Source organism: Sus scrofa, chromosome 9, assembly GCF_000003025.6.
Source record: "Sus scrofa isolate TJ Tabasco breed Duroc chromosome 9, Sscrofa11.1, whole genome shotgun sequence".
NCBI lineage: Eukaryota > Metazoa > Chordata > Mammalia > Artiodactyla > Suidae > Sus > Sus scrofa.
This window is the reverse complement of record NC_010451.4, coordinates 36,630,597-36,645,579: the sequence shown is the minus strand read 5'-3', so window position 1 is coordinate 36,645,579 and position 14,983 is coordinate 36,630,597. Positions and strand designations below refer to the sequence as shown.

The 14,983-nt window shown below is 36.8% G+C and overlaps 1 protein-coding gene across 15 annotated transcripts in view; it reads right to left on the bottom strand.

Moving 5' to 3' along the window:
• The window catches only part of ATM (ATM serine/threonine kinase), a 138,900-nt gene that overhangs the window by 113,976 nt on the left and 9,941 nt on the right, over window positions 1-14,983 (bottom strand). For all 15 annotated transcript variants that reach the window (XM_021101936.1, XM_021101931.1, NM_001123080.1 and 12 more), the window contains 5 exon segments: window positions 8,629-8,794; window positions 7,737-7,975; window positions 5,668-5,831; window positions 2,534-2,703; window positions 557-928 (listed from right to left, as the gene is read on the bottom strand). In XM_021101936.1, coding sequence (XP_020957595.1) covers window positions 557-928; window positions 2,534-2,703; window positions 5,668-5,831; window positions 7,737-7,975; window positions 8,629-8,794 — 1,111 coding nt within the window.

Here is a 14,983-nt window from a genome sequence, read left to right as displayed (position 1 = left end):
AGGGATTGAACCCATGTCTTCATGGATGCTAGTCAGTTTCGTTAACTGCTGAGCTACAACAGGAACTCTATATTTCAATAAATTTTTTTTAAGAATTAGCTCTTCGAGGGACAGAGACCTAGTCTATTTTATTTACCACTGTGTTACCAATGCTTAGGACAGTACCTGGCACATGGTAGACATATAATAAATTCTATCGACTACATGAATACACAAAAAATTGTTAAAAGTCTGGTTACATTTGAGAAAATTCTTGATTAAAAACTATCTTTTAACAGTATGCAGTACTAAAAAATATTTTATGAAGACTGAGCACATGAATAATTGTTGATTACAAATAAAAGAAATTTAAACACTAACTCTTTATAACTGATCTTAGTAATTTCCTCACATTTGAAAATAAATTTACATTAAATTATTTATTGAGACTTCCTGGACAAATTACAAAAGCATCTGAAACAGGATGTAGCATAACTTTAAAGTTACAAACTACAAAAATTACAAAAATGAGGAGAAAAATATAGTGCAAAATATTATACAATCTAAGTCAACTTACCATGAAGGTTTGCAGGCTGACCCAGTAAATAACTTCCAGAATTCTCTGTCAACCTCAACTAAACTGCCTTGAATTATGGCTCCAAGTAACCCAAAGTTTTCAGCTTGTATTTGTTCAGAACTTATACCTCGGAAGGTTATAGACCAAATTTTAATCCAAATTTTCAATAAATCTGACTTATGTGAGCTTTCTAAGTTTGGTTTCTTGCCCTGACACAATGCAACTTCCATAAGGCATCGTAACACGTAAGGTGTGCGCTCCCCACGTCGCTGTTGCGGTAGAAGCTGGTATAGTATCATCAGCAATGGTGACAGCTCACAGTTAGGTAAACTTGCAGGATATTTTGATATTAACTGAGTTGCAATCTGTAACCTAAAAAAGGTATAAATAATTTGAAAAAATTATTCAACTCCATTAAGAAGCTAGAAGAAAATATAGACATAGTATCCTTATAATATCTTAATTAGAATATCATCATTTTCCATACTACTCTCAAAATAAGCTGGCTCTTAATATTTATTAGGCCTTACTTCTTCAAGAAGATTGACAACATTTTGGCCAGCTGGGTAACTGTCATATTTTGCTTACACAAAAACTTTATATAACTAAATTACCAACATTCTATTTCTTAGTTATCGCACCCATCCCTGCTCTTTGGCCACAAATAATACTCTCTGGAACAGGAAGACAAAAACCTCAAAAGACTATTTTCCTTTGACATAAATTCGGTTAACTCAATAAATATTTGCTGCAAGTTCTCTAGAATAGGAACTGCTACTTGAGAATAGGAACATTATCTTATTCATCTCTCTTATCCCTAATGCTGAAAACACAGTAGGTATTCAATAAACAACTCCTGACTAGGAGTTCCCACTGTGGCACAGCAGAAACAAACCCAACTAGTATACATGAGGATGCAGGTTCAGTCCCTGACCCTCCTCAGTGGGTCAGGGATCCAGCGTTGCCATGAGCTGCGGTGCAGGTCGCAGATATAGCTCAGACCCTGCATTGAAGTGGCCATGGTGTAGGCTGGCAGCGGTAGCTCCAATTCGACCCCTAGCCTGGGAAGTTCCATATGCCACACATGCAGCCCTAAAAAAAAAAAAAAAGGCAAAAGGCAAAAAAAAAAAAAAAAAAAAAAAAAAAAAAGAAATCCTGACTAAAGGGACAAATGAAACAATCTGAAACAAGGCACCATCAACCTATAGAAAAGAAATAAGAGATTGAGCAATACATATCTGAACAAATACATTTTCCCCCACAACACAATTTTATTTAAATATTACATTAACATAGTAAAAATCAAATAGCATTGTTCACAAAAGTATGACTGTAATCTACAAATTTCCACCCTTAAAAAAGCTGCTTAACCTTTCTCAGTTTCAGTTTTCTTTTTGGTAAAGCAAAAAGGCTGAACTGTATGAATTCCATGGATTCCTACCAGACCTAGCATTCTGTGATTTCACATAATTCCACAATTCATTTAACCATTTAAATAGTTGTGAATGCTATGAGACAAAAGACATAGCAAATAAAAAAAAAAAAAGAGCCTTTTATCATGGCATAATGTCCACATTTTTCTGGGATATCTGAATGCTATCTTTAATTTCTTCCTAACCTAATTCTATTAGAAAGTGCTGTGCATGCTAAAATCTCTTTGTGTCGAGGTCTACAAATCAGTGAATTCCATGAGGCACATACTACCAGTTGCCTACCAAACAGCCATCATCCCTTCTTCCTTGCTTTGGCAATATGCTTAGGAAAGGTGGCCCTGATCTAGCCCTAGCAGAGGAGCCACAGCAGTTGATCTCAACATGTCCTGACAATTACCTTCCCCTCAGTCAAGTGACAGCTTTGGAAGTGGACACGTGATCTAATTCTGGCCAGACCAATGAGGTAAAGGATTCTAATGGACATCTTGTGAGAAAAATTAATGCGACTAAAATGATACTGAAAGAAAAAAAAATAACATTTTACCAAGGTACAACGTCAAAATCATTCTGTGACTTCTGAAGATGATCTTTTATTACTCCCCAGCCTAATTCTATTTTTCTCTTTTTGCAAGGTGCATTGTAATCACTAAATTCTCTTTGTGTAGTTGTGTAAGACTGAGAAATCTCCAAAGATCTGGTATCTTCGTTAAAAACCTGCAAAATAACACAGTGAAAACCTATTTTAAACCTACTTTTTAAATACTGCTGTAGTTTTCCAATGGTTCATTAGGGAAAAAACTGTTCCTCCTCAAATTCCTTATATGAATATACAGGGATGTCATAAAGCAAGAGTAACAGAGTACAGAAATATATGAATATGGTAATATGGTAACAAACATTTTACAGACTATAATGGTTCTCTAGAAAGCAGATATTACCAAGTAAGATATTACTTGGGAAAATTTACTAAAAGCACCAAGACATCTAAAGTAACGCAAAAAAACCTTCTAATTTCAAAGGGATTAAATCATAAATTTAGCATTAAGAAAATATTTGACAAGGAAAGATATCCTAGAATGTTAACAAAATCTCTGGGGGGAAAATTTTACTTAAAAAAAAATAAGTAAATAAAAAAAGCCTCTATTTTATTTATTTCTGCTCTGATCTTTATAATTTCTTTCCTTCTACTAACTTTGGGTTTTGTTTGTTCTTTCTCTAGTTCCTTGAGGTATAAGGTTAGGATATTTGAGATTTTTCTTATTTCCTTAGGCAAGCTTATATCACTATAAACTTCTCTCTTAGAACTTTTTGCTGCATCCCATAACTTTTAAATGAATGAAATAGAGTATTTTAATAGAGTATTTTAAAAAAAGAAAAGATCGATGAAGCTAAAAGCTGGTTCTCTGAAAAGACTTTTTTAAAAAAGTTGATAAACTTTTAGCCAGACGCATCAAGGAAAAAAAGAGGGTCCAAATCAATAAAATCAGAAATGAAAAAGAGAAGTTGCAACTGACACCACAGAAATACAAAGGATTGTAAGAGACCTCTATGAACAAATACATGTCAATAAAATGGACATCCTAGAAGAAATAAACAAATTCTTAGGAAGCTACAATCTCCCAAGACTGAACCAGGAAGAAATAGAAAATGTGAACAGACCAATCATCAGTAATGAAAATGAATCAGTAGTTTAAAAACTCTGAACAAACATTCAGCACCAGATGACTTCACAGTTGAATTCTACAAACATTTACAGAACAGTTAATAGCTATCCTTCTGAAACTACTCCAAAAAAAAAAACTGCACAGGAAGGTACATACTCCCAAACTCATTCTATGAGTCCACCATCATCCTAATACCAAAACCAGACAAAGATATCACAAAAAAAAGAAAACTACAGGCCATAAATGAGCAAACCAAATCCAACAATAAATGAAAAGACTCATATGCCATGATCAAATGGTATCTATCCCAGGGGTGTAAAGTTTTTCAATGTTCACAAATCAATCAATGTGATATACCACATAAATAAGCTGAAGAAACTATATGGTCATCTCATTAGATACAGAAAAAGTTTCTGATAAAATTCAACATCCACTTATGATAAAAACTCTTCAGGAACTAGGCATGAGGGAACCTATCTCAACATAATAAACACTATATATAATAAACCCACAGCTAACATCGTACTCAACAGTCAAAAACTGAAAGTATTTCCTCTTAGATCAGGAACAAGACAAGGATACCCACTCTCACCACTTTCATTCAATACAGCTTTGGAAGTCCTAGACATAGCAATTGGAGAAAAAAAAAGAAAATAAAAAGAATTCAAATTGGAAAGGAAGAAGTAAAACTATCACTGTTTGCAGATGACATGATACTATACACAGAAAATCCTAAAGATGCCACCAGAAAACAACTAGAACTCTTGAATTCAATAAAGTTGCAGGATACAAAATATACAGAAATCTGCTGCAATTCTCTACACTAACAACAAACTATCAGACAGAGAAATTAAAGAAGCAATCTCACTTACTACTGAATCAAAAAGAATAAAATACCTAAGAATAAACCCACCTAAGGAGGCAAAAGACCTGTACTCTGAGAACTGTTGAAAAAAATCAAAGATGAGACAAAGAGATGGAAAGATATACTGTGTGCTTGGATTGGGAGAATCAATATTGTTAAAATGACCATACCACCCAAGGCAATCTACAGACTCAAGGCAAATCTCTATCATTACCATGGCATTTTTCACAGAACAGGAAGAAAAATTTTCAAGATTTGTATGGAAACACACAAAACCCCAAATAGCCAAAACAATTTTGAGAAAGAAGAATGTAGCTGGAGGAATCATGCTCCCTGACTTCAGATGATACCACAAAGCTACAGTAATCAAAACAGGTTGATCCTGGCACAAAAACAGACATACAGATCAATGGAACAGGAAAAAGAGCCTAGAAACAAATCCAGGGAGTTCCCATTGTGGCGCAGTGGTTAACGAATCCGACTAGGAACCATGAGGTTGCGGGTTCGGTCCCTGCCCTTGCTCAGTGGGTTAACGATCCGGTGTTGCCGTGAGCTGTGGTGTAGGTTGCAGACACGGCTCGGATCCCGCGTTGCTGTGGCTCTGGCATAGGCCGGTGGCTATAGCTCCGATTCAACCCCTAGCCTGGGAACCTCCATATGCCGCGGGAGCGGCCCAAGAAATAGCAACAACAACAACAACAACAAAAACAAAAAGACAAAAAAACAAAAAAAAACAAAAAACAAAAACAAATCCAGGCACTTATAGTCAATTAATGTACGTCAAAGGAGGCAAGAATATACAATGGAGAAAAGACAGTCTCTTCAGACACAGCTCAGATCCGGTGTTGCTGTAGTTGTGGTGTAGGCTGGTGGCTACAGCTCTGATTAGAACCCTAACCTGGGAACCTCCATATGCCCCGGGTGTGGCCCTAAAAAGACCAAAAAAAAAAAAAGGAAAAGTTTATCATCAATTGTCACTAAGTTCATATTTGTAAAGCAGTTATCCTTTAAGTTAGAACGGCAAGTCTAAATATTTACAGAGTTTTGAAAGGAACGGCTACATGTACAGAGTAATTTTACAGGCTTTTTACAGACCCAGCAAAAGGAAAACTAATGGGAAATCACAAAATGTGACAAGACCTACTATACCTGGTGACAAATATCTGCCATCAATTCAATCAAGTTCTCCTTGACAGCAATATTACGAGATCCAGAAGAATATTTCCCTCTGCTTCCTATACGACTTATTTCATTAACTAGCAGATCATATAGGTTGTATAAGATACTTTTCCACTTTGCTGACTCATAAGCACCTGTAATTTTAAAAATTAATTAAAATATAATTTACGTATACAATCCACATGTACTACCAACTCTCACAGAACTATTCAGCTGTTAAGGTACAAACATTAGAAGATATCTGGTCCAGCCTACTTAGTACTAATGCCTCTTCCGGCAATATCCTTGACAAGCTCTATTTCATAATGATGTCCATTTCACACTCGGTTAACTGCATTTCTTATAAAATTCTTCCATCTTCTGATCTAACTTTCTCTAATCAATTCAATCAAAATTTCAATCCAGCTTTCCCTAATTTCTTCTCTTCCCCAAGACAAATACAATTAATACGTCCACTCTTTTAATATGAGAACCAACTTCTCTGCATGTCTTTGTTCAAAAGGAAAACATTACCAGTTTCTTCGACTAGTGTACAAATAATGTTATCCAGACTTCACATTGTCCCAGTCATCTTTCACTAGACACACTCCAGTAAACTTACGTCTCTCTTAAAAGGTTGATTCTACAAAATTTGGTGAGCATAACACTCCCAACTGTGACCTAATGAGTATGGGGAACAATGGGGCTATTGCTTCCCACAAAGGACCATAAAATCCATTAATGTATCCTAAAACTATACTAGTGTTTCTAACAGCCTCATCATCTGCCAGTTTTTAATTCATCCTAAATATGTAGTTATCTAAAACCTTAAACATGTCTCGCCATCTCCTAATAAGCCTGATTTTCATTCTGATGAGAGCCATATGAAAGATGAAAAAGTAAGACAAGCCACCATTCTTGGACCTACAGTGGTTTCATGGACTACAAATACATCTAACTATACCTACTGGAAGAGTACATAAACATAGACAACTGCTTTTTTTTTTTTATTTGAGTACAGTTGATTTACAATGTTATATTAGTTCTGCTATATAGCAAAGTGACTCAGTTTTACACATATATATACATTCTTTTTCATATTCTTTTCCATTGTGGTTTATCACAGAATATTGAATGTAGTTTCCTATGCTATACAGATGGACCTTGTGGTCTGTCCATTCTACATAGAACAGTTCACATTTGTTAACCCCAAACTCCCAATCCATCCCTTCCCTCCCCACCCCCATTCCCTATGGCAACCACAAGTCTCTTCTCTATGTCTGTAAGCCTACACAGTTGCTTTGGATGAAAAGCGGCTACAACAATTTTCCTCCGTTTTAGCTATTACTCATTGAAGAATGATTCCATGATAAAGTCATTATACTAGCCATGATGAATTGGTCCAAAGGCTAATACAAGCCAAAGTCTCAAATGTGGCCTAAGTGTGAAGGAACTCATTAATTCCAGTTCCACCCTGTAAAGTTCCTGTCTACTGACTGGATCTACACCATCCGAGGAACACCTTACTGATGAAAGACAAATGTAAAAGAAGGAAGGGAGGATAAGTCACTCATCTCTGGTTTCCTAGCAAATGGCAGCCTGGAGCGACTGTGAGGTTTAAGGCAAGATGTACTTATCTTCCATGGCAACTGACTAATCTGGCTGGTTCAATCCATATTTCTCTTATTTTAGTTTCTAATAAAAGCAATAAACAAGATAAATAAGATCCTGACTTCTCTAAATTCTTGTACTCTTACAGACTGTGTCACACTGCTTGGCAATGAGTTATTGCTGCATAATCAGCTCCTAGAGGGAACAGTGTCTCATATTTGTTTGTTTTCCTCATAAAACCCAGCATTGTACCTAACAAATGGTAAGGCTACCAAAGCTTCAAATTCTTAAAAAAAAAAAAAAAAAAGGTGAAAAATATCTTCATGACTATTACCAAGCACAGTAATCCAAAAGAAGATCATACCCTCCTATAACATAAAGATTTCAAAACTTAAGTCTCTGTATTTCATGAAGAAGCAAATTTGAAACAGCAAAAACTTTCCTTATACCTTTTTCTTGAGTTTTGGCTCCCTTTGGATGATGCATATAAACTTGTAGTTGAAATAATTCAACAATTACTTCTTTTAAGGAATCATTAAGTCTATGTTGAGTCCAAATATAAAGTAAGGTAGGAAGAATTTTATCTCCTAATTCACACACTCGAATTCGAAAGTTAGCAGCCAAAGTCTTGAGGAAGATAACATATGCTGCTAAGATATGATTCAGACCAGGAGAGCTCTTTTCTTGTCTGTAAGAGAAAATAAACAGATGCAACTTTATGTAATGGGCAGAAAAGGCACAAACTGAAGACATTTATATGAAGTTGCACACTGAAAGAAAAAAGTTAAATTTTCAAATAAGAGTAGACTTAGTTTCAGAATTATTCAGAAAAAAAATTATAGCAACAACAAAAAATGGCTCTTATTTGGCACTAAGAGATCACTCCTATTAACTCTCCCTGCTGCTAAAACATTGTCAAAAATTACACAATATTAATTTGTAATACCTACCATTTGTAAAATGTTTAAAATTGTAAATTGGGTAATGTCACAAATATAAGCTATTAAATTTCCAAAATATATTCCTATTTCATTTTATTTTTAGTACATTACATCTATCTTCAAAAATGGAGAAAATGAAAATAACTAGAGGCAATATAGCTTTCCTCGTTATTAAAAAAACAAGCCACATCTTCTTACTCGGGAACATCATTTCATGTTCGGCATGTGGGATATTCAGGTAGTGTCGGACCTAACACTTTCTGGGAAAATCCACCAGTTCTAATATTGTTGGCCAATGCTTCTTTAAAATTGGTAATATTTTCAGTTACTGAATCTAAAACACAATCTTGAAAAAAGATCTAAATGGATTCCCATTACAAAACAAAACTGATTAGATTACCTTGCATTTTGAATAGCCTTGGTAAAAAAATCCAAAAATTCAGAATTCAATCCATCAGTCTGTGAACAGCATCCTTTGGTCACAGCTTGAATTATTCTAGCCACCAAAAGTCTATTAATATCTTGTGAAGGTTTAAGATACAGCGTGAAGTATATAAGGAACAACTCTTAAAAAAAAAAAAAATCATGTTTTTAAAAGAAAACTATCAAAACATTTAACTTATTGTCCCAATTCAAATTAAGTTTCAATAAATCCAAACTAAAATTTCAATAATCCCACAGACAAAACATTAAAAATTTTACTACTTCATATTTAATACAGTAAAAGCACTCCATTAAATTTTTTTTTTTTTTTCATTTTAGGGCCACACCTGGAAGTTCCCAGGCGAGGGTTCAAACTGGAGCTACGGCCACTGGCCTATGCCACAGCCACAGCAATTCGGGATCCCATCCATGTCTGTGACCTACACCACAGCTGATGGCAACACTACATCTTTAACCCACTGAGTGGGGCCAGAGATTGAACCCAATCTCATTGATACTAGTCAGGTTTGTTTCCACTGAGCCACAACAGGAACTCTAACATTTAATTTTAAATATTAAGCTGCCTTCAAGACAGTAACTATAGGCAGGAGAGTACTATGTAACATCAATTTAAGAGCCAGACCTTGGGTAAACTATTTAACATCCCTAATCCTATATTCCTTCAGGCCAGCAAAGCCCTCTCCAAGGTACATTCTCCACAGTTTTGTTTTGCCCTAATGCTATTTGATTAATGTATGTAAAGTGCATCAAGAACTGTGAACAGTCTGAGACTTTACTTGTTACCAAACAGGAGTTCCCATTCTGGCTCAGTGGCAACAAACCTGACTAGTATCCATGAGGATGAGGGTTCAATCCCTAGCCCCGCTTGGTGGCTTAAGGATCTGGCATTGCTGTGAGCTGTGGTGTAGGTTACAGATGCAGCTCGGATCTGGCGTGGCTATGGGTGTGGCGTAGTCCAGCGACTGCAGCTCCAATCTGACCCCTAGCCTGTGAACTTTCATATACTGCACTTGCAGCCTTAAAAAGATCAAAAAAAAAAAAAAAAAAAAAAAAAAAGGGAGAATACTTGTACCTTAGAATGCCAAAAGTATAAATTAGAATGTAAGTTTCGGAGTTCCTGTTGTGGCGAAGGGGAAACAAATCCGACTAGGAACCATGGGGTTGCGGGTTTGATCCCTGGCCTTGCTCAGTGGGTTAAGGATCCAGTGTTGCTGTGAACTGTGGTGTAGGTTGCAGACGCAGCTCAGATATGGCATTGCTGTGGCTGTGGTGTAGGCCAGCAACTGTACCTCTGATTAGACCCCTAGCCTGGGAACCTCCATATGCCACGGGAGCGGCCCTAGAAAAGGCAAAAAGACAAAAAAAAAAAAAAAAAAAAGTCTGAAAAAGAGCTATCAGTGTCTCTGCTTATATGACATGCAGAAAGATAAAATGCATTTAGAATTACCTCCAAAACAATGAAAAGTAAAGTTGCTAAGGCAAGATTTGCTTCCCATAAAGAGATAATTAGGAAGTCCTCTGTTAGCAAAGTGAGTTAAGAGTAACACCTACGGATATCCTCCTTTTCAAGTGTACATGTCACATAATTCTGCCAAAATAGCTTAAAAATCAGAAATGTTAAATACAAAAGAATAAGGGCAATGTAAAAAACTCAAACATTAAATGGTAAGAAAAATGATTTTTCAAATGATTCCTATCACATCTGACTTTAGTTTACCAAACATTACACAAGTGCTTCCTAAGGTTTTTATTACATGTAATAGCTAAATAATAGTAAAAATGTGATTTAATACACATCAATTTGGAGATCAGAAAACAGGGAGAGTTATCTTTATCATTTCCCTCTTATTACTTGGCAAGTGCAAAGTGTGGAAATAGGGAAAGCCAACAATGCAACTGTCTCTAATTAAATATCAAGTTTCAGAGCTTTTAATGTTAGTGGGGAAATAATTCCAATTCCCACAGAATTCACAGAGTCCAACTTATTCCCCTAAATGGTTAAAAAAAAAAACTGATATAAGACATTCAACAAAAGTTTCAGAAGAGGGGAGTTCTCATCGAGGCGTAGAGGAAACAAATCCGACTAGGAACCATGAGGTTGCTGGTTTGATCCCTGGCTTTCATAGGTGGGTTAAGGATCCAACGTTGCCATGAGCTGTGGTGTAGGTTGAAGAGGCGGCTCGGATCCCGTGTTGCTGTGGCTGTGGTGTAGGCCTGCAGCTACAGCTCCGATCAGACCCCTAGCCTGGGAACCTCCACTGGCCGTGGGTGCAGCCCTATTAGGACAAAAGACAAAAAAAAAAAAAAAAAAAGTTTCAGAGGAGTAGAGTCCTAACTTCTTAAAAAAAAAGCTTCAGCGCATGCCTCCAGATGAATTAATTTCCTCAATCAATTCAACAATAAAAGGCCAGAACAGATGGCAAAATAACATGATGCTAAAAAAGAGCTTCTGGAGTTAAAATAAAACCGCAAATGACACAGAAACAAGACACAGCCCTGTGCGGCTCCAGGGTGCAAGAGCCTTTCTGTGTCCCCCATTTCTTGTTCTTAGGAAATGGGCCTCATTCAGCTTCTATGACCTTCCCTGAGTTCCTAGGGACAGGCTCAGACAGTTGCAGATCAGGGAAAAGAAGGGTCGCAAAGACAAGGGAGGAAGAAGTCAAGGACAGCTTAGAGTCCTTCCTTCCTATGACTTAACTGCACCCTAAACACAATCACCTGAAAGCTAAAGATTAAGCATTCTAAGCACCATTGCCTGAGGGTTAAATATTATTAGCACATGATGTTTTTCAGGAACTTTCCTAGTTTATTCTAATCTCTGATCAATATGCCCTTTTCACAAGTACTACTATTCTAGGCAATAAACCAGAAGACCACCAGCATGATCATACAGTGATCTCCTGACTCCAGGTTTGATGATTAAGATTTCCCCAAAGAAAGAAAAGCATATATTCACCTTCAACCCTGATTCTTAGCCAGAAACCTGTTTTTCTCCTTTTAACTATAAAACTTCCCGCAATCCTTCCCGGGGGGGGGGGGGGGGGCAGTCTTTAAGGCTTCAGCCTGCTGTGACCCTCCTTTACCTGGCAAAGCAATAAAGCTACATTTTTTCTACTTCACCCAAAACTCTGTCTCTGCATTTTGACTCGGCACCGGCAGACAGAGGCCAAATTCTGGCAACAACGTCATTAAACGTAGATTTTACACTTGGTATTTTACAGACAATTATGTCATCTGCAAATATGAACACTTGTATTTCTTCCTTTCCAATCTGTTTGCCTATTATTTCCTTTCTTGCCTAATAGCCCTAGCTAGGACCTCCGGTACAATATTGAATGGGAATGGCGAGATCCAAAACCCTTGTCTTGTCCTCAATTTTTTTAATGAAAAGTTTTAAATTACAAATTCAATTTCTTTAATAGTTATAGAAGTATATAGATTATCTATTCCATACTAACTTTTGATAGTGTGTCGTTTTAAGGAATGGGTACATTTATTTTCAGTTGTCAGATTTATGTGTAGAATTATGCTTTTCTACAGATATATGCCCAGGAGTAGGATGGCTGGGTCATATTATAGTTCTATATTTGGTTTTCAGTGGAACCTCCATACCATTCTCCATAGTGGCTGTCCCAATTTACATTCCCACCAACAGTGTAGGAGGGTTCCTTTTTCTCCACACCCTCTCCAGCATTTGTTGTTTGTAGACTTTTTTTTTCATTTTTTAAAGTTTTATTGAAGGATAGTTGATTTATGATGTTATGAAAATGTGTGCAAACCATACATATGATAAGGGATTAATATTGAGAATATATAAAAAACTTCTAGAATCCAATGACAAAAAACCTAAAAAAAACTAGGAAAAAATTTGAATATACATTTTTCCAAAGATGATCTGCAATGGTCAGTAAGCATATGAAAAGTTCAACATTACCAGTTATTAGAAAAATGCAAATCAAAATCATGATACCACTTCACACACATTTATATTAGGATGGCTATTATCAAAGAAAAGTGCTGGTAAGGATGTAGAGAAATTGGGATACTTGTGCATTACTGATAAATAAGTAACATGGTGTAGCCCTTGTGGAAAATAGTGTAGTGGGTACTCAGAAAATGGAAGTTCATGTTTAATGGGTTCATGTTTCAGTTTGGGAAGATGAAAAAAGTTCTGGAAATGAGTGGTGATAATTGCACAACAACACGAATATACTTAAATGCCACTGAATTGTATGCTTAAAAATGGTTAAAATGGTTATTTTATGTTATCTACATCTTACCATTTAAAAAAAAGAATCATCCTGAGGTTCTAGCCAGTCTAGGGCAGAAAAAAGAAATATGCCACATAGTTCAGAAACAAAGTAACCAAAAAATACTCTACTACTTGCAGATGGCATGCCTGTCTAAATAGAAAATTCCACAGAATCTACAAAAGAGCTCCTGGATCTAATAAGTGATTTTAGCAAGGTCCCAGATCAATACACAAAAATCAAGTGTTTATCTGTATAATACCATTAAACAACATGGGAAAAAAAATTTTTTTAAAGAGAGTAAAATTCACAAACCACTACAGTATAAATCTAACAAAAATATACAAAATATATATGCTGTTAATTGTAAAACACTGATTTCTTTCAATCAAAAAAGAAAATAAATGGAGAAATACATCATGTTCATTAATTGGAAGTGTCTTCTTAATGAAGTCTACTCTTCCTAAATTGTTCAACAGGTTTAATGCAACCCCAATAAAATCCCTGCAGGGTTTCTGTACAAGTCAACAAGCTGATTCCAATATTTATATGGAAATGGTGGCTCAGACTTAGGCCATCTTCTTATCTCACTGTAAACTCTCTCTTAGAGTTCTCATTGTGACTGAGTGGGTTAAGAACCTGACACAGCATCCTTGAGGATTTGGGTTCGATCCCTAGTCTCACTCAGAAGGTTAAGGATCTGGACTTACCGCAAGCTGTGGCATAGATCACAGATGCAGCTTGGATCTGGCATTGCTGTGGCCGTGGTGAAGGTCAGCAGCTGCAACTCTGATTCAACCCCTAGCCCAGGAATTTCCATGTGCCATGGGTGCGACCCTAAAAAGAAAAAAAAAAACAAACCAAAACACTCTCTCCCTAGAAAATCTCATCCATAACCAGGGCTTCAGCATCACCTCTACAAAATACATTTTGAATGTAAACTTCACTTCTTGAGCAGAGTCTTCACTAGAGAAGTAAGTTTCAGAAAAGTGAACTAACTAGAAAAATAATTTAACAAAAAGGCTGATTATTAGAAGTGATGATAGTTTATAAAAATAAAGACGGAGTTCCCGTCGTGGCGCAGTGGTTAACGAATCGACTAGGAACCATGAGGTTGCGGGTTCGGTCCCTGCCCTTGCTCAGTGGGTTAACGATCCGGCGTTGCCGTGAGCTGTGGTGTAGGTTGCAGATGCGGCTCGGATCCTGCGTTGCTGTGCCTCTGGCGTAGGCCAGTGGCTACAGCTCCGATTCAACCCCTAGCCTGGGAAACTCCATATGCCGCGGGAGCGGCCCAAGAAATAGCAACAACAACAACAAAAGACAAAAAGACAAAAAGACAAAAAAAAATTAAAAAATAAAAATAAAAATAAAGAGGATTTCATAGACTATGCCAGATCACGGAATCACAGTTGACTAGAGGAAAAACTGCCTTTGTTTCAGTGAGACCCAAGGTTACAAGTAATCACCTAAAATAAATATCCTCAGAGTTCCCATTGCAGCGCAGCAAATATGAATCCAGCTGGTAGTCATTAAGATGCAGGTTCAGTCCCTGGCCTTGCTCAGTGAGTCAGGGATCTGGCGTTGCCATGAACTGTGGTGTAGGACACAGATGCGGTTCAGATCCCATGGTGCTGTGTGGCTGTGGTGTAGGCCGGTAGCTGTGGCTCTGATTTGACCCCTAGCGTGGGGAACTTCCATATGCTGCAGGTGCAGCCCTAAAAAGCAAAAAAATAAAAATAAATAAAATGTACGAATATCCTAAATATTTAGGATGAACCATTTTTGGTGACAAATGTGCCAATGTATCCTAGATATCAACACCCTATTCTCCAAAGGCTGACACAAGGCTTACTGAGGGTCATGTTTGGGACCCAGTCTCCTTTCTGTTCAGAGCAACAGCAAAGGCTCCAGAAACGAAACCAATCCAAGAGGCAAGAAGGCCTTTATTCATACGGGAACAGCAGAACATTATGCAGAACACTGATTAGGTCATGGTCAATGCACTCAAATAAATCCATGGCATTCTAATGTTTGATTCCTTGTTTTTTTCTGTCATTGGGC